The 25,864-nt window shown below is 44.7% G+C and overlaps 1 protein-coding gene across 4 annotated transcripts in view; it reads left to right on the plus strand.

The window, feature by feature from the left end:
- Window positions 1-25,864, plus strand: part of FHL2 (four and a half LIM domains 2) — a 94,649-nt gene that overhangs the window by 54,287 nt on the left and 14,498 nt on the right. For all 4 annotated transcript variants that reach the window (XM_084754106.1, XM_084754104.1, XM_084754105.1 and 1 more), the window contains exons 2-3: window positions 6,659-6,838; window positions 19,506-19,680. In XM_084754106.1, coding sequence (XP_084610232.1) covers window positions 6,683-6,838; window positions 19,506-19,680 — 331 coding nt within the window. In that variant the 5' untranslated portion in view covers window positions 6,659-6,682. The remainder of the gene's footprint in view (window positions 1-6,658; window positions 6,839-19,505; window positions 19,681-25,864) is intronic.

Genomic DNA, 25,864 nt, shown 5'->3' on the forward strand with positions numbered 1-25,864 from the left:
AAACTCAAAGGCCTGGGCCAGTAGGCCAACAGTAGGTTTCTAACGTGCTAGCTCCTGCCCTGGGTTCTTGAGAAACCCTTCTTATTTAAGCAGAAAAGCAAGGGAAGAATTCTCTAGCTCTTCTGCCTCTTATCCTTCTTCCCATCTCTCCATCACTCCCTCCCTCTACTTTTTTTCACTGTCATCTCTTTTTCCTTCTCCCTGCTCTTCATGTTTCTCTTCTATCTTTGTAGCTCTAACACTTTCTCATCTGAAAATTCATAGCCAGAACTGTATTTGTAAGCCTGTTGACTTGTGCAGGCTTTTGTCATTCTTAATAGTAGCTGAGCCCTAGGTGTCCTTGCTCCATTGACCTCTGAACATTTATTTTGCAAGTGGAAGGAAGCTGGCTGAGGGCAGACATAGAGATCAAATCCCTGTCCCCAGTGCAGACCCCTGAGCTGTACTGGATCCATGCTTTTCCCAGTGCAGGTAGCTCAGTCTGGCCTCCAGTCTGAGCCCTAAATCCCAGCTTCTTCATCTACCCTGGTTGCTCACAGCTGGAGGGGAATGACGTCAGAGGATGACTTAATCCTGGGAAAGATGAGACTCTGGTACCCTATAATTGAAATGTGATTCAGTGAAATAATAAGTCAGCAGTCACACCTCACTCTCAGGTGTCTCCCAGCATGCCCTTACTTAGTCCCTCAGCATTCCTATGCAACAGGTAATAGGCAGGACTTACATAAAACCTGGTGAAAGAGAGAAGAGTCAAGGGCTGGCAAGTGGGTTGTATACAATTGAGTGAGAAACTCCCTGTCTTAATCACTGTTCTATTATTGTTGAAGAGACATGACGACCAAAGCAACTCTTAAATTAAAAATAAAAATTTTAAAAAAAAGGCATTTAATTGAGAGCTTGCTTATAGTTTCAGAGACTTGGTCCGTTATCATCATGGCAGTGAGCATGGTGGCACACAGGCAGATATGGTGCTGGAGAAGTAGACGAGAGAGTGTTCTACATCCTGGTCCACGGGCAGAGCGACAGAGAGGCTGGGCCTGTCATCGACCTTTGAAACTTCAAAGCCTGTTCCCAGTTACACACTTCCTCTGACTAGGCCACACTTCCCAATCCTTCTAATTCTTTCAAAGAGAGTTCCAGCCCCTGATGACAACGCATTCAGATACCTGAGCCTATGGGGTCCATTGTTTTGTTTTGTTTTGTTTAAGATTTATTTTATTACGTATACACTATTCTGCTTCAGACCAGAAGAGGGCACAAGATCCCATTATAGATGGTTGTGAGCCACCATGTGGTTGCTGGGAATTGAACTCAGGACCTTTAGAAGACCAGCCAGTGTTCTTAACCTCTGAGCCATCTCTCCAGCCCCATGGGGTCCATTCTTATTCAAACCACCACACTGCCCTACTGGGGATGTGAAAGCGGAGACATCGACTTGTGGTAGAGCCTTCCCCAACTCATGCAAGGCTCTGGGGTTTGAGTCTTTCCCCTGATTGGAAGGGGACAAGGACCTACAGAACAACGAAAACTAGACTCTGACAGCATATTATTCTTAGGAGGCATTGCTCCTGTTTTGTCTCCCCCAATTTTACATGATAAAGTCATTTCCATGCTGTAAACATTCTTGGGCCTGTGCAGATTTGTAAAACCCCACAGCCTACAGGGAATACCCAAGTCAGTGTGCTAGGTGCACGGCTCCTCTTTGCCTTGACCCTTGACTGAATTTTTTACTGAGCCTCCTCCTTCGCACCCCATTGCTTATCTCCCATTTTTCTGATGTGTGTTTGCCCAGCCCTGTTTCTTATTCCATGGTGTGACTTTCTGTGCCCTTGCCTGCAGCATGACCTGACCTCCCTCCTCAGTCCAACTTCTTCCCATCCAGCAAGCCAGCTCTGTGCTCCTAGAGGTTGCCCTTGCTAAAGTCTGTGGGTCTCCATTGGGCTCCTAACCTGGAGCATTGGAAGTTGACATAACCGCCTTCCTGTACACCACCAGCTCCTCTCTCATCTTTTTGTCTGACATCCGATACATAATTCCAGCTTATTCAACCTTTATTGAGTGAATGAAAGAGTAACCAAGTAGGTATTTTGTAGGATTTAAAACTGCAAATTTATAGGGGATTTCAAATACAACTCTATGATATAGTTCCTCACTGAGCATGTCACAGGTACCTCATTAGCAAAGCAGATGGTGGTCCATCTCAGAAAAAGTGGCTTAAGATTAGTGTGTAACTTTAAACATGAGGCTTTTCAAAAACAATATTTTAGGGCTGTACATGTAGCTCAATGGTAAGCATATGCTTCTGTGTCAAGCCCTAGTTTTAATGCTCAGCCTTCAACATAGAAATGAAAAGGATGAATGAGTTTAAAGCTTCCTGTGACAGTGAGGAAAGCGCCTCTAAGTTATTGCATTACCTTGGGGACTACTGATTCTGACTCTAGGAGACCCAATAAGTCACTGCATGTTTTCTCTCAGAGATGTGACCTAGAATTAAATAAATACATATACCTGTATGCGCGTGTGCGCGTGTGTGAGCGCACGTGCATGCACACACACACACACACATACACACAGAGTAAAGGGACCAGTGGAGAAAAGGTCAAGGGAAAAGAGCGAGTGTCAAATATGAGTAAAGTATAATGATATACATGTATGACAATGCCACAAATAAGCTCATTATTAAGAGCAGAAACCTGTTTAAAATACAGGAATATGTAAATACTATCTGAATAAAACTCAAGTGACTCAGAAAATAAGACCAAGAGTTGACAAATAGAATCTCACGAAACTGAAAAGCTTCTATACAGAAAAAAAAAAAAAAGGCGAATCAAGCACACAGCCCTACAAAGTGGAATAGAAGTCTTAACCAGCCATCCATTTAACCGGGGATATACATTTAGCCTAGAATACACAAAGACCTTCAAAATCTAAACAACAAGAAATCAAACACTCAAATCTGTAAGAAAACTGGTAAAAAGCGACCAGTCAGTTCTTAAAGGATGAAACACAAATCTTCGCTAAGTATGAAAAAATATTCAGCCTCAGTGCAGAGAAATACAGATCAAACTTCCCTTGAGATTCCATCTTATTCCAGTCACAGTAGCAGTCACTAAGAAGACAACAGAAAACGCTGGTGAGGGTGTAGACAAAAGGGACCCATCATGCATTGCTGGTATGAGTGTAAACAAGTCCAACTACTATGGAAATCAGTATGGGGAGTCCTCAGAAAACTACAAATTGATCTGCCATGTGGCCTAGCTATGCCACTCTTGGTTATTTACTCACAGGGTTCCAATTATTTATATCATGAAGATACTTGCACATCAGTGCATACACTTGTATCACATTTTATTTGACACAGCTCCATGTAGAGTGAAGTTACATACTAAAAACTAAAAAGGAAAATACAAAGTTAAGTAAACAAGTGATGGTGATACCTGGGATGGGAGATCTTGGATTCAATCCTTAACCCCACCACTCCTGAAACTCAGGAGGTTATTAAGCACCACCATACTCCTTATTAAATGACCCCATGGGCTCATATGTGAACATCTGATCCCCAACTCCTGGGGGTGCTGTTTGCGATGGGTCACAGAAGGCAGAGCGTAAAGTTTTGTAAGCTGGTCTCCTGCTTCCTGGCAGGCAGCCTCCCACTCCAGTTCTGCGTAGCATGCTTCCCGAATCATAGTCAAAATTAACCCTCCCCTGAACATTTGCCTTTTGTCCCAGGAAAGAAAAAGTAACCATCAAACTCCTGATTAATTGACTTCCACTTTCTGGATTCTATTTTGCATAGCATGGCATAAATACATTTCTAAAGTATCAATGGTCTCAAAACCCCAAATTTCTGGGTTTTATTTCTTTTTTTCTTTTTCTTTTTCTTTTTCTTTTTTTTTTTTTCCCTTCTATTCTTTACCTTTTCCAACCAGGGAAGAAGTAACTTGTTGGCAGTTTTCAGAGATGAATATAAAGATGCCTTATGGCTGGTATATGTCTGTTTGAAGGACTGAAAACCTCTGGAAAACATCTACATCACACAAAATAGAACCTCGATTTAAGAGTCATATGTAATCAGCATAGGTGAAATGCGTATTTTATTTTGAAAAATGACCCAAATCAATCATTGAAAAACAGACTTCTCATTATTTCCTGCTGTGGTTCCCTGTTGTTAATGTGTATTTTTCTTTTGTTTAGTATAAGTATATTCACAAGAATAATTACTAAATCACTGAAATAAATATGACACATGTAAGTACTTTTTTAAAAACTAAAAGTGAAGTATATTATTTTATGTTTATAAAAATTACTTTTTAAAGAGACAACATCACTAATGTAAGTATCAGTATGTTCCTAAGTAATGATAATAGTCCTTAATGTGCTCATTTTATGCCTTACACTAGTTCGTTGAGGGAGAAAATAGGAGTGACCTCTTAGTAAATATAAGGAACAGGCAGGATGGATTCAACTATCATGAGTAAGGATTCCATGGAATTGGGCCAAATTCATAATCCCTGTTAGACCTCCAGAGTGGAGTGCAGCTGCTGCATCATTCTTCCCGGGGACTGGGGGTCAATATTGATGATGCTGGGCACGGGATGGCCTTAGACTTTAAACAGATGTGCAAGCGCTGTTGAGTCTTAGACTTTACATCCTTAGATTTTTTTTCCCCTCTCTTCACACCCGACCTATTGAATCAGAAGAGGTGGAAAATACCCGCATCAAGAAAGAGAAAGAAGCAGTCGTGCCTTCCTGGTACCAGGTGTAGGCGTGGTGTTTATGCAGATAGCTGCATAGCTTACAAGAGAACATCCTTTTTACAAAAAGGCTGGTGCTTATTCAAACCCAGAGCCACATTTCCAATTAAGAGGGGACTTTATTTTCTCAGTTAGGTGGCTCTTGGGAGAGCCCATGAGACTCCTCTTTTTCCATCACCATAACCGTTCAACCCATTTATGAGTTTTCCAGTCATAAAATGAGATAGCTGTTCTAGGTGACTTGAGTTCTTTCCAGCTTTCAAAATCCCCTGATTCATAATTAGTTCACTCTCCATTGTCTTTTGTGTTTGTGTGAACAGAATAGGTAGTGATCTCACTCTACTGCTAAATGGCAACATTTAATGGAAAAAACATATATGTCAGAAGGCTGATTCCCCCTGCAATGAAATAAGTGAGCATCCACTTTCAAGGCCAATAACTAAAGATTGACAGGAAAACATGGACTAGTCTGCCAGCATAGCTACTACAGACCCAGGGAGCCTAAGATGGAAGGGTATTTACATGTTGTGTTTTAGAACCATAATTCGGGTGCTTGAGCACCTCATCTTAGCATGATATCACAGGAATGTCCAGACAGTGTTTTCTTTAACTCCAGGAAGAGCCGTTTGGAAGGAAGGATCTTGCCACATGTGTCCAGCTGCATGTTTTGTGCTCTTGGAAGAAAATTATTCTATAAACACAGATATAAACCAGTAACAGAAGTTTACAGTAACTGCAGCCTTATGTACACAAGGTATCAAATTAATAGCCATTATCAAATTTGTTAATCATAAACCAGACAGCAATATTTTACTTCCATAAGAGCCAAATTCTAGGAGTTCAGTCTGGAATGCTTTGAAATAACTGGAAATTGAGTTGAGTTTGCTTAGAGTTGAAACATTACTTAGTCATACAGCTAGCTGGTGTGCTTGTTAATGATTAAGAAAATTTGCACTTTTAACACATTAGTTATTGCCAATTAAGACAAATCTACTGGAAAAAAAATCAAGCCTATAATGCTAACGTGCTGGAGACTTCTGTCCACACCATTGTCATTAGAGAGGACTTTTTTATATCCAAATTAGTCCTAAAATGACTTTGAGGGATCATGGTAAGGTGGGGAGGTGAAAACCACCCATTTCCCTTCTTTCACCCAATGGAATGTCCCTTTCTCTCCACACTGTATACTCATCCTGGAAAAATGTAATAATATGTCTGGCATGGAGACACATTCCTGTTCACCTTTTGCGAAGCTCGAGGTATCTCCCAGAAAGTCCTTGAATGTAGTCACTGCATTCCCAACCTTGTGCTAATCCCTGTTCTTGGAATCCAGCCTTTATCTTTATGCTGCTCTATGCTGCTCTCTGGGTACCTGAGACTTTCTATCCAGGAGAATGACTCCCTAAGGGGAATCAGCAGTTGCTCCTGAACTTTTTACTTCCCATTGCAGGTTCAGGCCAAGGGCAGTACTCTCCTGGCCCCTGACCACAGATTTTCCTGTCAGATTCCTTCCCTTGTACCACCATGCTTTCTTCTTATTTAAATTCATGAATCATGAAGCAGCCTCCATGGAAAGTCTTTTTATAGCGATAGACATATTGTTTCTGTGCCTGCCTTTCTATTTTGAGGGCAAAGAGGTGAGGCAGGGTTATGCGCTGGAAACCTACACACAACTAGGGTAGAGTGGAGGCTCTGCTGCCCTTACTGGAATCCAATATTCTGACCTAGTCAACAGCTACTGCTTTAGTAAAGGGATACACCCAAGCCCAAAACTCCAGAGGCTAAAAAGGGTTTCACTGAAATTGTGAGCATTGAGCGCATGCCCAATCCACTGCTTTCATGGCGCAGGGCGTGTGTAGTGTCCCTGAGTCTGAGCGTGGGCTTTTTCTTCTTTTTTTTCACAGGCTGTCGTAAACTCGGGTGTCAACATGACTGAGCGCTTTGATTGCCACCACTGCAATGAGTCTCTCTATGGCAAGAAGTACATTCTGAAGGAGGAGAACCCGCACTGCGTGGCCTGCTTCGAGGAGCTCTATGCCAACACATGCGAGGAGTGCGGCACCCCTATTGGCTGCGACTGCAAGGTAGCTTCCTGCTAGCTCTTACCACCTTCCCTCAACTTTTTCGAAGAGTATCCTGGTCCTTATCTCCCAGTTTCAAAAGCCCCCCTCTTTGATGGCATTGAATCTTATAAGGCAGGGCACAGTGCTCTCTCCATGATCCAATCTCTGCCCATCCCACGAGTGCCTTGCCAACCTGTTTGGTTGGTGTTCTAAGTCCACTCTCTAGTTACTGGGGTCCTTATCAACCCCACCCTTCCAGGAAATGGTAAAACCTTCTCAGGACGCCACTCTCCTGCCCCTGCTGTTTGCCTCTTGGTGACTAACAGAGAGCAGGTGCTGCTTAGTAAATATTTGATGAGTCAATGTATATATGCATTATCTAGTCATTGCCGTGGATAAATGGACCTAGGAATGCAGAAAGCCCTTGGGATACCATGGCCTCTTTTCCATTTGGGTTTGTATTTCGTTTATACATCGAAGAAATCAGCAGCGTCCCGCAGACGGCTCAGCATGGTTCACAGAAACTTCTTCATTCCTGCTAACTGATCAGTGAGGAAAGGTCACATATAGCCTAACCTGTCACACAAGGGACGGTCTCTTAGTTGGCTTTCCTTCTGTGTGACAACAACTTCTAAGAAGTTTACTTTGGCTCACAATTTGAGACCTTCCAATTCTTGGTTGGTTGGCATTATCACTGTTGGGCAGCACACCATGGCAGGGGCACATGACAAAATGTCCCTTGTGCTAGTAAAGAAAGCAGCTGAGACAGGAAATGGCTAAGGCCCTAGTATTCCCCCTCCCCCGCCCAAGGGCACATGCCAGTGACACCCTCTCTCCCAGGCTTCGTCTCCTGAAGGTGCCACTACTTCTTAGCAGCACCAAGCTTGACACTGAGGCTTTAACACATGAACGTTTGGTGAGAAATCTCAGACCCCAACTATTGTGGGGCCCTATGCAAGATTCCTGACATCTTTACCTGCAAAAGGACTCCTAGAACACACTTTAAAAGCTCTTCAAGTGATTATCACCCCCACAGAATTGATTACAGAATGGAACCACTTAGAAGTCCCTAGAGAATTCTCAGCTTATGAACGCAAAGGAAACTTAGATCATTGTACTTGCACTGTCTAATTTCTGCTGTCAGTATTTTGTATTCCTTTGGGATTTATACTGTTCTCTTCCCTGAGTTGTGACTATAAAAATCAATACATAATTTCTGACTGTCTCAGGCTCTGTGTGCAGTAGGAACATTCTAGCATGTCCAATGTGTTACCCTTTCTCTTTTCTCTTACTTTGTCTGTCTCCTAGAAGAGAGTAGGCAAATGGGTGTTGCTAGGCATCTAAGTATTGAGGAAGGGCTTCTGTCTGGCACAGAGAGATGTTTGCCTGGGCAGAAATGAAGAATATGGATCTGGGTCACTCAAAACCAAGCTGCAGCCAGGTAGCTCTAGCTTCAGAACAGGAGCCTGCATGGGGTGTTAGAGAAAACCTAACAGTTGCGTCAGACAAATTTAAAATGCTCAGAGGTTTGGCTACTATGAGAAAACACCCGACCTGACTCATCTCAAATTGCATTTCCTCCTTTCTCCAGTTTTTGCTGGTATATGCTATGTTCTATATGGTAAGTGTTCTTAGTTTCTGTGATAGCTTTCCATCATGGTAGCATACACTGTCTGCTTATGAAGAGAAAGGCATTCTTTAGGCCCCTAGCTTTCAGGGTTCCCTCCATTAAATGAATATATCACTTTTATTGAGGCCTATACCAACTGATCACGGTAGGTGCACATGGAAAAACAAAACTGCTTATCCTGTGACCTGAGAAACAAAGCCAGAAGGAAGCAAGAGGCAGGGTCCCATAACCCCCTTTTAAAGTACACTCTCAGTAATCTAAAGGCCTATCTACCTTCTACAGGTTCCACTGCCTGTCAATAGTTCTAAGCTGGGAAGTAAACTACATAGGACTTTGGAGGAAACCTAAGATCCCAACCATAGCAATCGCTTCACTTATTTAGCAGGCTAATCACAAAAGGTCCCAGACAGTTTTTTTTTCTTCCTGTTTAGTTATCTCATTCATAAGCGATATGAGCCTCAACCAGTTGCTTGACCCTTCTGTGCTCTCGTCCACATCTGTAAGATGGAAAATTGGGTGTCTGCCAAGTGGACTTATTGTGATAAGCATTCTCACACAAAGTCCTCACACTCAATGGTGGTGTTGCAAGCCCCCTGCTTCTGTCTTCTTTCCAACCCCATCTCCATTCTGTAGGAAAAGCACTCTGTAGCACACACCTCTGAGAAGGCTCACTTCTCTGTACATTTTCATGATGGAAATATCAGTAAAAATGCCCGTGTAGAAGACAAACTCCTAGACAGAGACAAGAAGCATTTTATAAACATTTTATCTGGGTAAGAAATAGTAAGTTGGTAAGAGGCCTACATATTGTTCCGAGGAAGGACTCCACTTTAAAGGAAAAATTGTGCATATCTAGGACTAGTCATCCCTGACCAGTGGCTGAAGTAAAAACAAGGCACAAGGCACTTATCATTTCTTCAGAATGATTTAATGGAAAGACCCTCAAAGCCAGTCTTCCTTCCAGAGGCATTTTATGCACAAATAAACAAGAGTCTCTACAAGCGGCCAAAGTCAACAAGACTGCTGAGGGGTCAGAAGCTAGTGCACTGAACTTTTCAACCCACGTCAGCAACTTGAGCTCAGTGGGTGTGGATCCTGCCCTGTGATTTTCCTCATTTGGGAACAAAGAGCTGTTGAGTAAAAGATCTTTCCAATGGAGGATTCCCACTGTTTGCTGAGGTTTTCTTGACTGGCCAATGTAGTTGTGTAGTTGACTATGTGTAGGAAGAACTGATATCCACCCCCATGCAAAAAAAAAAAATGTTTCTGTTTCCTTCAGGAAGTAAAGCCAAAACTTGTGGCAGGAGGGTGGGGTGCTTAATTGAGCTGATGGCCGCTCAGTCAAGTTAAAGGGGTCCAGCCACCATAGACTGTGTTCAACTCTCTGGAAGACACATTATCTGTAAGATTTTTAAAACATACTCAGACCTCTGGGGTTGGGATGATTTCGAGGTACTGGCTAAAGTTTAAATGAGATAGATGAGACTTAAGGACCTGTCCCTATAGCTAGTGTACATACATTTATTTGCTTGCTCCTGGGCAGCCACCTAGCTGTCCTGTTCTCCATTCAGTCACTCCTCAGGATGCTGTGATACCTGAGGCAAAAGGATCATTGCTTCTTACAACCAGAGAAATAGTTGAGAGTCACAAAACACATGTAACTTTATCACCCTCCAATACTACATCCTTTTCAATTTTTCTTGGATAGCCCCTAGATATTAGCAAAGAATTTGCACTGACTATACAAAAAAATTTTTTTGACCAACCTGAGTTCTGAGCAGCAGAAAGTCAGGAAAAATAGACTGCTCAGAAGAGTTCTATGCATTTGAAAAATTAATGACTTTAACAAAGGGCTTTAGGCTGAATATTTCATGTTTCTGTGAGCAAAGTCCTAATGCTGGGCAGGTTGTCATATACCTATGTAGCTGAGAGGGTGGGTGCTCTGAAGAGAGCAGTAATAGTAATGAAAAGATGTCTGTGGAGGAAATCCAGCAGCCAAGACTAAACCTAAGACTCAGAACCCGCTGTGTACTTACTTGTCCCTGGCAGTTGGAAATTACTCCGTTGCAGAATCTCAGTCCCTTGAGGGCCCTTCCGTGGATAAGGACTTTTTCTATCCCATCTTATGTAGAGGCTGCCAAAGCTTAAAAGAGCGAAAGGTCTTACTGAGGGTTGGGATTAGAAAGTAGAAGAGCTAGATGTAGAAGGTTCCTAAGCAACCAGCATGCAGCCTTGGCCGTGGTCTTCAGGTCCTGAATTAGAGAGCTTCTCGTTAGATTTTATTCCCCAAGGATATGGAAACTCAGAAGGACGTCTCGGGCCCACTCCTCGGGACAGGGCTGGGTAGTGAAAACTGAAGTAGAGCACTGTATCAAACTTCCTCACCTGTAGCATCACGGCCCTCACTCACATGTCGTCTCTACTCAACTGAAGGTGAATAGTGACAGTCACTTGATCTGGAGGGTTGATGCAGGAGCACCAAATACACACGTGGGCTGCTCACTGGCTTTTCTAGCCATTACGTGGGAAACACTGAGGTGATGATGGAATTGTACAAAATCTTCTTGCCAGAGTACAGTTTCTCACTCGTTGTTGAAACGTTTGAGGAGTACACTGGGAACTCCAAGGCTGCATCTGATTCTCATATACCCAGGGTGATCTGGATGCCCCCATCATGTTTCAGAAAGTCCTTGAGCTCCAGTGGAGTAGGCAGCTGTTAGGAAAAGGCCACTCCTCTCACCAGCACGAGGCAGGCCTTGCCTGCAGCCCTTCTGGACCTCCTCTGCTGGGAGTGCTACTCCATTCTTTCATTCTTCCTCACATGGCCTTTGCTTGTTCTTTGGGATGACTTTCAAGCTTTTTCTTTTTTTCTTTCAAAAAAAATATGAGATCTTGTGTTGGGTGTGGTGGCTCATGCCTTTAATCCCAATACTCCAGAGGCAAAGGCAGGTGGATTTCTGTGAGATCAAAGGCATTCCAGTTTAAATAGGAGGTTACTTAGTGATACCCTGTCTACAAAATAATAACACTAAAATTGTTTTAAATCTATCAAGTTAGTGCTGTACAAAGTAAAATGTCTGATTTCTTTCTCTTCCTTTTCTCTCTTTCTTTCATCGTGTGTGTGTGTGTGTGTGTGTGTGTGTGTGTGTGTGTGAGTGTGTGTGTGAATATGGACATATGTAGATCATGTGTTTGTGTAGACATTGGAGGACTGCTCTCCTAGGACTCAGTTTTCTTCTGACTTTTGGGCCCAGGGATCAGCCCTGTACACAAACTCCTCTTGCAGACAAGCCATCCCTTGACGTTATTTCTCAGGTCTTAATGAGCATACCATCTTTATAGATTTTCCATTAGAATCTGTCCATAGACTCTGTAATGAGCATAGACATCATGGGTATGAAAATTCTACTTGTCCTTGGGTTACATTCCAAGGTTCCTGGTGGACCCCTAATGTTGTGATTTATACCAGCACCAGGACACCCTACAGCCAGCATGATAACATGTCAGCTGCTGAGAGCTGCATATACACTGTGAATACTACAGACAAAAGAGTGATTTATGCTCCATCTGGGACAAAGTGGGATTTCTTGAAATTTTTTTTCATGCTTCTCAGAATGTGTTGCAACTTAAAACTTAAGAATTGTTCATTTCTGAAATTTTCCACTAATAATTTTATACTGTGATTGATTGTAGGCATCTGAAAGTATGGGAATTAAAGGGTGAAATTAAATCTGAAAGTATATAGCAAAGGGTGAATATTGGATTTATTTGAACAATCTTTTAAAAAAGAAAACTAAATTTTAAGGGAATTTTATAAATCGGGGTCTTCAGAAAGAGGAATAAAACTGGCTGACTGGTTGTTCTATGCAAAAGACCTCTGCTCAAGAAGCCCCAGACAGCATCCCACCGTGGTATACTCAAAGGCAGGACCCTGCAGCAAATCTGCCTAGGCTTACACCTGGTTCCACCTTCAACAAGCTTTGTGAGAGGCATCAGCTCTGCCACCAGTGAGCCTCCATCTTAGTGTCTTCCAGATGAGGTTGCTTGTCTCACAGAACTGTCAGGGAAATTGGCTGTGTGAGGAACTTGCTCTTCTCTGGGACAGTGTGTGACAGCCATCCTCTCTCCTGCAGTTCTTTTCTGCAGACTTCATTTGCAAGGATCTGAAGACATGGTGGAAATAGGATCACCTAGTGGTCTCAAAGCAGAGAACATCTTTTGAGTATGTTGGACATTACTGATGAGCAAGTCCACCTACAGTCTGAGGTTAGATGCCTTGAAAGGCACTTAGATTCGGGGTGACAGCGAAATGTCTCCTAGCGTGGGTGGAAGATTATGCAGAGCAGCATGGGAAGGCGGCTGCATGCAGACCCTGCTACAGCCAGCTACAAGAATGCCTGAGGCAGCTGAAACCCCAACAAGGGCACATTTGGAGGCAAACAACAAGCATCTCCTCAATTAGGAACATCCTCAAAGTGAAAACTATAGTCTGAAAAAAAATGTTTGTGCTGTTCTGCTTGGGTATCACATTTTCCTTCCATTTATGGCCTTCCTGTGAGCTGAAGATTAGTCCTAGTGGTTTTGTTTTTGTTTTTCTAGAAAAGGTCTTTCCCCTTCTTTTTCCCATCTCTCTAGAAAACTTCTCTCTCTGTCTCTCTGTCTCTGTTTCTCTCTTTCTGTGTGTGTGTGTGTGTGTGTGTGTGTGTGTGTGTGTGTGTGTGTGTGTGTCTTCTTTTTTCAGTGCTGGGGTCAGCATAGGGCTTTATGCATACTAAGCCAGTTCAAGCTACCGAACCCCTTAGCATATCTAAGTGTTGTCAATGCTCATGATACAGTATGGCCCACCTCTAATCTGAGGGAGCCTGGGTGCGGGATCTCTTTGACTAGAATATGAAAGGGATCAAGTCTCTTATACAGACTAGTATAGCATTTGCATGGAGCTACACACAGCCTCCGGTATTCTATAAACTGTCTCTAGATTACTTGTGATACTCACTGAAGTATAAATACTATATATAGAATTGTGTGTTCGATGCAGAAGAAATTGCAGTTTTGAATCTTTTCCGTCTGTGATTGATTGAACCCAAAGATTCAAATTCTGTGGGTATCAGAGCCATTTGTACAAAACAATGTCAAAACAAAACAAAAAATGAACTAGCCACCACAAGCATGGTGCTAATCACAAATACTAAAGTTTTGGTTGGAGCTGTGAATCTGAGGAGTGGAAGAATCACTAAGCACTGGGTCTTCATGATTAATATTTGGCATGTAGTACCAGGCATTGGTCAGCTCTGACACATCTCAGTTTTTGAGTGGTAATGACTTTGAACTTTGAGGCCTGGGGAATGCTGGAACTAAGACCTTGTCTTCCACTAAGAATCAAAATACTGAAACCAAATGTGCTTGGAGCTACTGAAACTAGCAAAAAGTATTCTCAGTCCCCATTTTCTCACACGAGCTCTTTGCCACTCCCTGATTAGTACAGTGAGCAGCAAGACCAGGTGGAAGCCGTGACAGTATCACCAAGTGATCTCAGACATCTAAAGAGCACAGCCAGAGAGCCCCAGGAAGAGCTCAATGGCCTAATCACTAAGGTGTGGCTTTGCAGGTCTGAAAGAAATGCCAGAGGCTGTGTTGGCCAGGTGCACCTGCCAGAGCGATCACAGGGAAAGTAAGATGTGGGCTGAGCCTGCAGCTAAGCAGCATTTTACCAGAGAGGAGGGAAAAGGGTCGGTTTGGAACAAGTAAGCCAAAGCTGGGTGAGCAGGTTGAGATAATTTGGGAAGGGCTGACACTGGTGTACCACCTTAAAATATACCACCTTAAAAAATAGCCAAACAAACCAACAAACAAAAACAGGAGCACAGCTTGGTTTGTTGAATCAGTGAGGGTGGGAGTAGGCGGGGTGGGGGGGGCAGGTTGGGGGTGGTGGTGGTGGGGGGGGAAAAGTAGCTTTTTGTATCTTTGTGTCAAATCTGCTCATGTATAAGCATAAAGTTTTATCTCATAGGGTTATTGTATTGCTCAAAATAGGCACGTTGAATTTAGAAACATATTTTTAGATTATAAGAGCCAAGGAAAGTTTAAAAGCACTATACAAAATTAGAGTCCTGGAATTCTTACTGTTGAGATTTTGGGATGTTAAAATGTCTTCATAGGGTGTGGTGGCTCATGCCTTGAACCCCAGCTCATGGGAGGCTAGCATAGGAATGCTGAGTTTGAGGTGTGGTCTCCACAGTAAACTCAAAACATCAAGAAGACTCAGGAAAAAATAGAATTTCTGATTTTCATTGCCATCTTCATGAGTAAATTTTAGTGTCAGCAAGTGACACTTTCAGGACACCACTTTTTTTTTTTTTTGAGACATGGTTTCTTTGTGTAGCCTTGGCTGTCCTGGACTCACTTTGTGGGCCAGGCTGGCTTCAAACTCACAGTGATCCAACTGCCTCTGCCTCCCGAGTGCTGGGATTAAAGGCGTGCACCACCACCGCCCGCCAGGACACCACTTTCAAGACTGACTATGAGCTGACATTCACTGGACAGTTCTTTTGCAGCAAAAGTCGCTACAAGCACTTTACATGTATTAGCTCCTCCTCTTCCTGTCACAACCAATAGCAGTGACCCTCCTTCTGGGTTTCCTGTGAGAAGTCTGAGGTTGAGAGGCTCAGAGCTTGGCCTCTGCCATGCAGCTGGTAGGTGTGGGATCAGGGGTATAATTGGTCTGGCTCTTTGGTCCCTGAGCTAAATTGTTGAGTCTCCTCCTTTGGGGCCAGGAAGCACACCACCATCATTAGCTGGAATAGAGAAAGGGCCAATCTGATCCTAATCCCCACCCCTACACACACACCCAGAACCTGCCAGCCGTAGCGGTGCAACTCTGTTTAGTGTATTTTCTTTCTGGTTCACCACTGAATTGAGGAATAATAAGAGGTTGCTATTTACCTTCAGAAAAGACACTTTTGTCAAAAAGGTTTAAGAATGATCAAGATGCACTATGCTATTTATGGTGTGTGTGTGTGTGTGTTCCTGCAAGAGGGGCAGGCCTCAGGAAATGCACAGTGAGAGCCCTGATCACAGAAAGGAACTGGGAGGATTCTGACTCCCTCTTCATAGGCCTCCAGTGATCTCTGCGTGTCTGACTTGGCTGAGTAGCATGGGACTCTTTGGCTGGGGGTTGGGGGTGAGGGTTGAGGTGTCACTCTTTAGCAGCTGAAAAGGAAAGGTAGCATTAGGTGGAGGTAACGCAGAACTGACATGCCAAGAGCAAGCACATTTTGGTTTGTGGACGAGAAGTTGAAATGCCCCATCAGAAGTCATCAAGTCAATAGAGGCTGTGGCCATGGCCAGGTCTGAAGTCCTACCTCTGATGATCATGATAGGGCTCATATTTAAGGCAGTACTTTCAAGTGTCAGATGACCATCAGCAAGGCTGTCTGCTTTTATGGCAGGACTGTTCACTGTGGGAAGAAAATGAGTGTCTGCAAAACCATAGAGCATTAGAGCATTCAGCTAGCTTTTTCTGCAAGTGACTCATTACACCAATGTGAAGGACTCTGTCCTTGAAATGACTCACTAACCTGGGTGGAGACTGGTGAAATCTGGTGGCTTCCCTTCCAAAATGTAGTTTTTAAAGTTTTCTCCCTCTGTTTTTGTCATTTCTGAAGGTTAACTCAAAATGCAAATCTCCTTGACCCTTGAGGTGGTTTGTAGATGTCCCCTACACATCTCAGGCATTTGAATAGCTGGTTCCCAGTTGATGGTTTGGGAAGGATTAGGAGGTGTGACCTAGTTGGAAGAGGTGTGCCACTGTGGGCCAGTTTAAGGCTTTAAAACCCTTTGCCATCTCCAATGCACTGCGCACTCTGCCTCCTACTTGCTGCATCAGACGTGAGATCTCAGCTCTCCTTGACACTTTGATTTTGCTCCACCATCATGAATTAAAATCCTCCAAAACTTTAAGCCCAGTTAAATATTTTATTTTATAAGTTACCTTGATCATGATGTTTTGTCATTGTGAACAGTACCTAACAAAACTGTGTTGTTACTTTTCTCATCACTAATGAAGTGACCGCTGTGTGTGTGTGTCTTCTCCCTTTGCAAGTGCCTTCTCCCCAAGCAGAGCTGCTGCTGGGTAACTAAAGGCCACCTTCCAAAGGAGGTTTCTAACTTCCTTCCTTCACTTCTATCCAATGGTAGGCCACCTTGGAAAGCAATCTGAAGCCTTTCCACCAAGAACCCCCATTGATGATGTGGCTTATCACAAGGGAAGGCCAGCTAACTCCTAAAAAAGCAATCTTCATCTGGTATGGTTCAGTGGAAACCGTATCACAGCTTTGAGATAGAATTTGAGCCCAAAGCCGGGCTTGGCTACACACCAGCTGTGTGGCTGTGGGCAAGGTTAGGAACATCCCTGAGGTCCCAGTACTAACTACATTCCAGGGCTATGTAGTATTGTGAGCTTACAACATGGTCCTAATCACTATCATTAATTTCCGTGGCTTATTTTTTACATTTATTTTATTTTATTTTCTCTCCTACATAGCTCTCTGAGGGGTTTTGTTTTAAAGATGAGGTAGATATGTATAGAGTCCAAATGATAAAGTCTATCATTTGGGATAAAAGAGTAATCCCAAATGATAATGATATATGTATACAATGTATCATATCATAACTCACATATATAATAATGACATATACATTGTATGAGCTTAGCAGTTTGTAGTGAGCAGACCAGACAGGTGGGCGCAAATTGAAGCTGTTTATACTATATTTCACTTCTCAAAATAAACAACAATGGACATGTGACCTCTACACACACAAAAAAAAAATCTAAAAATTACTTTAAGTATTTAAGTTGCAAAAGATAGGTTTAGGCCTTTACTCTCTTATACCCTACTTTCATCATACGTAGACTTGTGGGAGTCCAGCATGTTTGTAAGCTGTGTCTCTGGTCCCTTTCCTCAAAAGACTAACCCACTAACACTTGGGGAGCTGGGTTTAGAAACAAGGCCCCCACGTCAATGTCTGAGTTTACTAGTGCTGTGAGAAAACATCACCGCAAGAAGAAACATCCAGGGGACGGACTTGTCTTGGCTTACAACTCTCAGGTCATGGCTGAAGGAAGTCAGGGCAGGAACCTGGAGGCAGCAGCAGATACAGAGGCCATGGAGAAGGGCTGCTTTCTGCCTTGTTTCTTCCCCCATGACCTGTTTAACCTGATTCTTTTTTTTTTTTTTTTTTTAATAACACCCAGGGCCACCAGCTCAGAGTAAGCTGGTCCCTCCCACATCAATCACAATCAAGAAAGTACAGCACAGGCTTGCCCACAGGCCAGTCTTGTGGGGGCAATTTCTCAGTTGATATTCCCTCTTCCACAATGGCTCTACCTGGTGTCAAGCTGACCTAAACTAGCCGTGCTTCTTTGAGAACATTCTACAGTTCTCTCACCCTCACACCATATCAGCCTCCATTAGCAACAGTACTTTCAGGTGTTCTAAGAAGTCACCCTCTCCTGTAGCGATGGCACTGGAGGGAGCACTAAGCATCTCCTGGAAGTGACGTCAAGTAGGACAATTTGGTCCTGTGGCATTCACCTTCCTGAGTGCTGGGATTACAGGCATGCACTATCACACCAGATTAGTTCAGTGCTTCAGACTGAACCCGAGGCTTTGGGCTTGCTAGCCAATGTGTATATATTTCTGTTTGTAAATCTGTGCACATGAGTGAGTATGCCCGTTGAGGCTAGAAGGGGGTGTCAGGTCCCTTAGAACTGGATCTATAGGAAGTCATGAGCTACCCAGTTGTGATGCTGGGAACTCAACGTGGGCCCTCTGCACAAGCAATGCACACTCCTAGCCACTGAGCTGTCACTCCAGCCCACCTACCAAGTTCCTCATTTTTTAAAAAATGCCCTTGACAGGTTGCAAAGAGGTTACCAAATTAACTAACTTCAATTTGACTCTAGGCTCTGAGAACACATCCAAATGCAGAGTCAGCAGAGGTGTTAGCAAAAGAGAACTAACTGTTCCAAGAACTGCCTCCTGACACCTTCCCCTTGGTGTCACTCTAAGCTTGCCTTTGGTGCAGCTTACAGAGCTTGGGATGGTTGTTCCTGATATCCATGCTGGAGTCTCTCTCTGGGTGCTCAGAACTTTGGCAGGGAGTTAGCCCAGGAAATCTCATGGCTTCGTGTTCTGTTTCTGCCCAATTGATAAGTGATTCAGGAACAGAGACTTTCTAATGCAAAGCTGGGCATGAAAAGGCTGTAAAGGCCGTTGCTTTGCTCTGTGCTGGACCTTTCAAAATATGGTAGCAAATGTAGAAAAGTCCTTTATCGTTCTTCAAGCAAGGTCAGGGATAGCTTAGGTTGACACGACTTTCTCCCCTGGACTTTAGTCATTCTCATCATTTACCAAAGGCTTTACTTCCATCCTCTCAAGGCCTTCCTCATATGTGCATTGTTGGCATCTGCAGCAAAGGCAAGCCAGGGCAAACCATCGCCTGTCTCTCCCTCAGAGGCAGCCCAGTGCAGACCCACCCCCCTCAGTGCCATCCTTGAGCCCTTATCTGTTAGTCAGCATCTCACTCTTACTCTGGGTAGCATTCAGGATGAACTGAACGCCATGGCGACAGGAACATATCCTGACCCATCTGGACATAAACCTTCTCGCTCTGGGCCTGGCCTGTGCCTCAGTAACATGAAGCTCTGATAGAGACACCCTGACTCTTGCCTCTCCTGTCCCACAGCTGTCCACACTGATGGTCATTCTCTTTTCCATCCTTTCCCTCAAATGCTGGCCCAGGATCCTGCTAAAGCCCTAACACCCAGCGTCTCTCTGCCATGCCGTGACCACAGTGGCTCATCTTCTGGTTATGCTTCTTACAGGAAGTACATTTTACCAAAGGGACCCTCCTGGCTCCCCTGACACACATGCACGCACGCACACACATACATACACTCCGGCAATGTAGTGCACCAAGGGCCCCTGTACTGTGAATTAGACAGTAGCGTCACCTCTCCTGTCCTGCCTCTGACTATTTGTGTGTCTGGCTTTCCAGGACTTGTCCTACAAGGACCGGCATTGGCATGAAGGCTGTTTCCATTGCTTCCGTTGCGGGAGCTCGCTGGTGGACAAGCCCTTTGCCGCCAAGGAGGAGCAGCTGCTGTGCACTGATTGCTATTCCAACGAGTACTCATCCAAGTGCCAGGAATGCAAGAAAACCATCATGCCAGGTCAGAATGCATGCCTTCTTCAGGTGCACATGGTGCGCAGGAAAGCTCTCCTGGCACTCAGCCAGTGGTGGGCTATGGGGTAGCAGTCTCAGTTGGCCATAGACACTGGTGATGATATTTCAGTGCTAGTCCCTGAGCTAAGCTAAGATGCAGAGGTGGGAGCTGGGTGGTGGCAGTGGCAAATGCTTTTAATCTCAGCACTCAGAAGACAAAGGCCTGCGGATCTCTGAGTTTGGGGACAGCCTGGTCTACAAAGCTAGTTCCAGGACAACCAGAGCTATACAGAGAAAAACTGTCTAGAACCCTTCTCCCCCCGCACCCCACCTGCGCACAAACAAGTGGAGATGGGTGGGAGGATGAGGCATATCATTAGGAGATGTGAAATCTCTAGGTGGAACTCCTGTTCAGTCACCCTATGCTATCTTCAGGGATTGGGTCCAGATACCAAAACCCACAGGTTCTCAAGCACCCTATCAAAAAGCAAAACAAACAAACAAATAAAAAGGCCTAATTCTTGTTTAGAACATCTTCCCATATATTTTATATCATCTACAAATGCTATATGAATACTGTTCTGCTATGTACTCTGGGAAGTAATGACCGAAGTCTGTATATGTTCTCTATGAACACAATTGTTTTCTTTGGGGATTCATGATCTATAGTTGGTTGGATATGCAGCCTGTGGCTAGAGAGAACCAACCAGCAGAAGAATGTCAGAGGCTCCCTGGGCGTGCCGCTCCTCCTCTGAGGCTCCTTGGACATGTGTCTCCTCCTCTGAGGCCCCCTGTGCATGCCTCTCCTCTGAGGCTCCCTGGACATGAGTCCCCTCCTCTGAGGCTCCCTAGGCCTGCCTCTCCTCCTCTGAGGCTCCTTGGACATGGCTCTCCTCCTCTAAGGCTCGCTAGGCCTGCCTCTCCTCCTCTGAGGCTCCTTGGACATGGCTCTCCTCCTCTGAGGCTCCCTGGGCATGCCTCTCCTCCTCTGCCTCACTTTCACCAATGCATGTGCTTTCTTGCTCAGCACTGCTTGCTGCATTTGCACTCTGTTATTTCGACAACTATGACTTGTGCTCTGCTCTGCCAGGACTGGCCAAGAGCTACATGTTGCTTATCTGGGGGCGTGCGTGCTGCACCCTCTGCTTGACCTCATGGAGTTATGTCCTAGACAGACAGACATAAAAAAAAGGACAGAGCCACAACTTAGCAAAGAACTTAGACATGATGATCAGGTTTATCTTTTTCACCTGGAGAAGATGAGGTCATCCCTCTCTCTCTCTCTCTCTCTCTCTCTCTCTCTCTCTCTCTCAGTTTTATGTGAGAAAAATAAATCTTTTACTTTTAAAAAGTGAGTAAACTGGCCATGTAATAAGTGGTACACGCCTTCCAAAATCCAAGTATGGCAGAGGCAGAGGCAAAGGCAGGCAGATCCCTGTGAGTTAGACATCAGCCAAGGTTAGTTAATGCACATATAGGGAGGACTGATTGTAGCTCAGTGGTGGAATGCTTGCTTAGCACGTGGGTTTGATTCCCATTACTGCAAAAATGTACATAAATACATATATGCAAATATGGGATGTAAGAAGCAAATCTTACACACGTTGTAAAAAATGGGCATTAAAGCACGTGAGAGCAGCTCAGAGGTTCTGATGTCAGGTGACTAAGAAGGTGGTATGATGTAGAAGCTGACAGGTAGCATGTGTGGTAGGTTCAAGGGCCACTGTGAGGAATAGCCTTTACACAATCCATTAAAGGATGTCGAGAGTCAAGTTGCCTTGTACAGCCAATAAAAACACAGGCCTGTAGTTACTTCTAAGAGCCAGGTAGATTTCAGCATGTGTCATATTGACACATGGAGCTACTTCTAGACATGGAGCTCTGTGTAGCTTTGTGGAAAGACACACAAAGGGAGAGCAGAGAGAGTCAGTCCATCCGTGGAAATGTGATTAGGAAGTGTAGGCACTCCCTAAAGATGAGGTAGGTCAAAGCAGCACTAAGAAGATCACTTGAATTCAGGGGGAATGGCAAGCTGATTGAGGTTATAGGTAGCTGTGAGCAGATGGGATTTAGGGAAGTGTAACTTTGGGCACAAGGGCTCTGAATCCTTCTTGTGTAGGAGGCTGACTGAGCCCATGCAGTGATCCATGTGAGGCCATCTGGCGCCCTCTAGTGGACAAACTGAGTGTAGACAGTGAAAGCTTACAAGGCAGTAAGCGTGGTGATGCAATCCTGAACCTGGGCTGTCAGAAGCTGAGGCAGGAGGACAATGCATTCCAGGCCAGCCTGGTCCATACACAGACAGATTCTATGTAAGATAACTAAATAATTTAAACTATCAAGACAGCTTCTTTGGAATCCTTTAATTATAGGTTTAGAATCAAAGAAAAGCAGACATATAAAGAAACTTTAAGCCAGGATGTAGTGACACAAGCCTTTAATCCCAGCACTTGGGGGGCAGTGGAGGTCTCTGTGAGTTCAAGGCCAGCCTGGTCTACAGAAAGAGTTCAAGAATGGCTGAAGCTATACAGAGAATCTCTGTTTCAAAACACAAAGAAGAGGGAGACGGGGAGGAAGGAGAGGAGGAGAAGGAAGAGGAAACTGCTGTAGAACACCATGTGTATCCACTCTGTGGCCCACAAGCTTTGTGTGTCCTAGGACAGCTAACACATTTGTAGATCACAATTCGTATCGCTCTGTCAGTAGGTTGAAAACCTTGGGGCCACCAAAGTGTGTGTGAAGTTTTAAAAACACGAATTGACCTTGGGGTTGTGAGTTTTAAAGTACATATTGAGAAAGTGATCCACACTTGTGATTTTAAGTTGAAATTTCTTAATGTATTAGCTATTTTAGCACTTAGAATTTATAATTTTATAATCGTTACTTATAATTTTACAATCATTATTCATAATACCTGTAATTTAACTCAGTTTTGCAACTAAAGAATTGGAAGTTTGTTAATCAAAGAACTTTTAAGTAAAACTATCAAATACATTTTTTTGAAAGTGAAGTCTCAAAGAAATTCAGTTTGTCTCCACTGGCAAATGAGGGCAACATAAAACTTTTAAAAGGATTGTTTTTCTTTAAAAATCACATTCAACTCCCGGTGAGATGGGGCACATCTTAATCTCAAGCACTCCGTAGATAGAGACAGGCAGATCTCTGAGCTCTAAGCTAACGAGTTGCATGATGAGTTACTGTCTAAAAACATCCACAAGAGAACTGTGTTCATCTGAGGCCAAAAGTTTAAGACCAATATGGAAAATATTGAGACCACATGTGATGGGGAGGTAGAAAGGTTGCTCACTTGATCTTCCCACCTCAGTCTTCCAAGTAGTTGAAACTACAAGTAGCCTCCTATGTCTGGGCGATGCAGAGTTTTAAATTCCATTGTGCCAGTAGAAGCAATATTGTGTGTGTGTGTGTGTGTGTGTGTGTGTGTGTGTGTGTGTGTGTGTGTTTGGTGCACGTAGAAACAATTGAAGTTGGGGGCTGGGAGATGGCTTTGTCAGAAAATGCCTGATTCCCAGCACCTCACAGGGGTGTGTAAGCTGTAAAACCCTCATGTCAGAACAGCTGTTGGAGGTTGGACAGGGCTTTAAAGAAGTGCTTCTACAATGTTCACACTGATCTGGCCAGGTGGATATTGACTGATGCCTCTCCTCTACATATTTGCTCACACATTCATGCTTTGCCTGTGACCATGAGGCTAGCATGGCTCACAGGGCGGAAGTGACAGGAAGAGGGTCCTGCCACAGTCTGTGCCCGCCCTCACAGCAGCAGCTCACAGGAAGGAGGAACACTGACTTGGTCATTGGGGTCAAGTGTGGACCCAGGAGGTTCTCAGCCACAGTAACACACTTCCACAGATGTGTAGCGTGCCCTTGTGTGCAGGGCTGTGGTGAACTCTTCATGGGGACCTGCACTTTGTTGGAAAGATGTCATCATCCTTTATTTCGCTTCTGTCTGCCCCACCTCAGCTACATTAACCATTTTTACCAAGGAGAAAAAGTCCCAGAGGCAGCTAATTCCTACAAGAAGGACTGGATGGGAGGGACCACCCATTCTTCAGGGCGTTTCAAAGAGTTTGCCTTGGTTGCTGTGTGAGGAACATAGGCAATCTGGCTGTTCAGTGCTGTCTACAACATCCATCAGTGAATGTGTCTTCATTCAGATCAAGAGTCTGGACAATCCCAGCCAACTTTAATTAATGAGTGAACCTAAAGTCCCGGTGAGGGGATGATGGGGGGGGATATGGACAGCTCCTGAGGGACAACACCTGAGACCTATCTATGGTATTGACCTCTGAGATCTACACATATGTATCATCCCAACCCGCTCACATACAAACACACACACAAACACGACAGAGACAGAGAGACTGAGGCAAAGGCAGAAGCAGAGGCAGAGAGAGAGTGACAGAGGAGAGTTTAAGTCAAGAGTTTTGTGTTTGCAGTTTCAATGGAGCAAATACTAACTTTAAAATCCAAGGCAACCAACAGAATAATCCTGTGTCATTCAGTAGCTGGGTCGATTTAGAGTCGAACTCTGACTTGTGATGCTGTGGATGCTCACGGCCAGTGAACTCTCTGCCAACTGAGCTGCATCCATAGCAGTCAAGCTCCGAGCCTTCTGTGGGAGACTGATTAACCAGCTATAATTTCTGTTTTATTTTTGGCTTGCTTTGTTTTTGGCATAGAAGAGGTACTGCAGAGTTCTGGGTGACAGACTGACATATGGGAAGTATTTGGGGAAGATATATGGGGCGAGAAGTAATACTTTTCCAAAGGAGATAATTAGACCTTCCATAAGACAGATTCTTATTGCTACAACTTTTTTTGTGTGTGTGGTTAATACGACTTTTAAATGATGGTGACATAGTGCGACAGGAACAGACACACCCAGCCCAAAAGCACAGCTGGGAGGAGTGGAGAAGACAGAGCAGTGTGGCAATCAACAATAGTGGAATTTTTAAAGCCACATTAATTACAAATTTAGGGCCCAAGTAGTGCATAACAGTGGGCATTGAAGCATTGCCCATTAAACGTCCCTCCCACATCAATCAACACGAACCAAAAAGCTTGCCCACAGGACAATCTGATGAGGGCATTTTCGGAATTGAGGTTTCCTCTTTTCAAGTGATTCTTCCTCATATCAAGTTGACAAAAGCAAGCAAGCAAGCAAACAAACAAACAAACAAAACCTATCTTAAAAAGAAAAACTAATTAAATCATTGAGAGTCTTCTGATCAAGAGCCCAGGGAAGTCAATTTGTAGTTCCTCTGGGGGTGGGGGCAGGGCTACTCTAAGAACCCTCCCATGCTTACAGCCTACCCACATAGCTGCAGCCCAGCCACACAGCAGGCCAGGCATACAGCAGCAGCCCAACCACACAGCAGCAGCCCAGCCACACAGCAGCAGCCCAGCCACACAGCAGCAGCCCAGCCACACAACAGCAGCCCAGCCACACAGCTGCAGCCCAGCCACACAGCATCAGCCCAGCCACACAGTTGCAGCCAGCCACACAGCTGTAGCCAGCCACACAGCAGCAGCCCAGCCACACAGCACAGCAGCAGTCCAGCCACACAGCAGCAGCCCAGCCACACAGCTGCAGCCAGCCACACAGCAGCAGCCCAGCCACATAGCTGCAGCCAGCCACATAGCAGCCCAGCCACACAGCAACAGCCCAGCCACACAGCTGCAGCCCAGCCACACAGCAGCAGTCCAGCCACACAGCTGTAGCCCAGCCACACAGCAGCCCAGGCATACAGCAGCAGCCCAGCCACACAGCACAGCCACACAGCAGCACAGCCACACAGCTGCAGCCCAGCCACATAGCAGCCCAGCCACACAGCTGCAGCCCAGCTACAGAGCAGTAGCCCAGCCACACAGCGGCCCAGCCATAAAACAGCAGCCCATCCATACAGCAACAGCCCAGCCACACAGCAGCAGCCCAGCCACACAGCAGCAGTTCAGCCACACAGCTGCAGCTGAGGCATAAGGCTGCAGCCAGCCACAAAGCTGCAGCCCAGGCACATAGCTGCAGCCAGCCACACAGCTGGACCTAACCACACAGCAACAACCCAGGCACAAACTCAGCCACATAGCTGCAGCCCAGTCACATAGCAGCAGCCAGCCACATAGCTGCAACCCAGTCACATAGCTACAGCTCAGTCAGCCACATGGCAGGAG

This window comes from Acomys minous (genome assembly GCF_964271855.1).
Source record: "Acomys minous genome assembly, chromosome: 13".
Lineage (NCBI taxonomy): Eukaryota > Metazoa > Chordata > Mammalia > Rodentia > Muridae > Acomys > Acomys minous.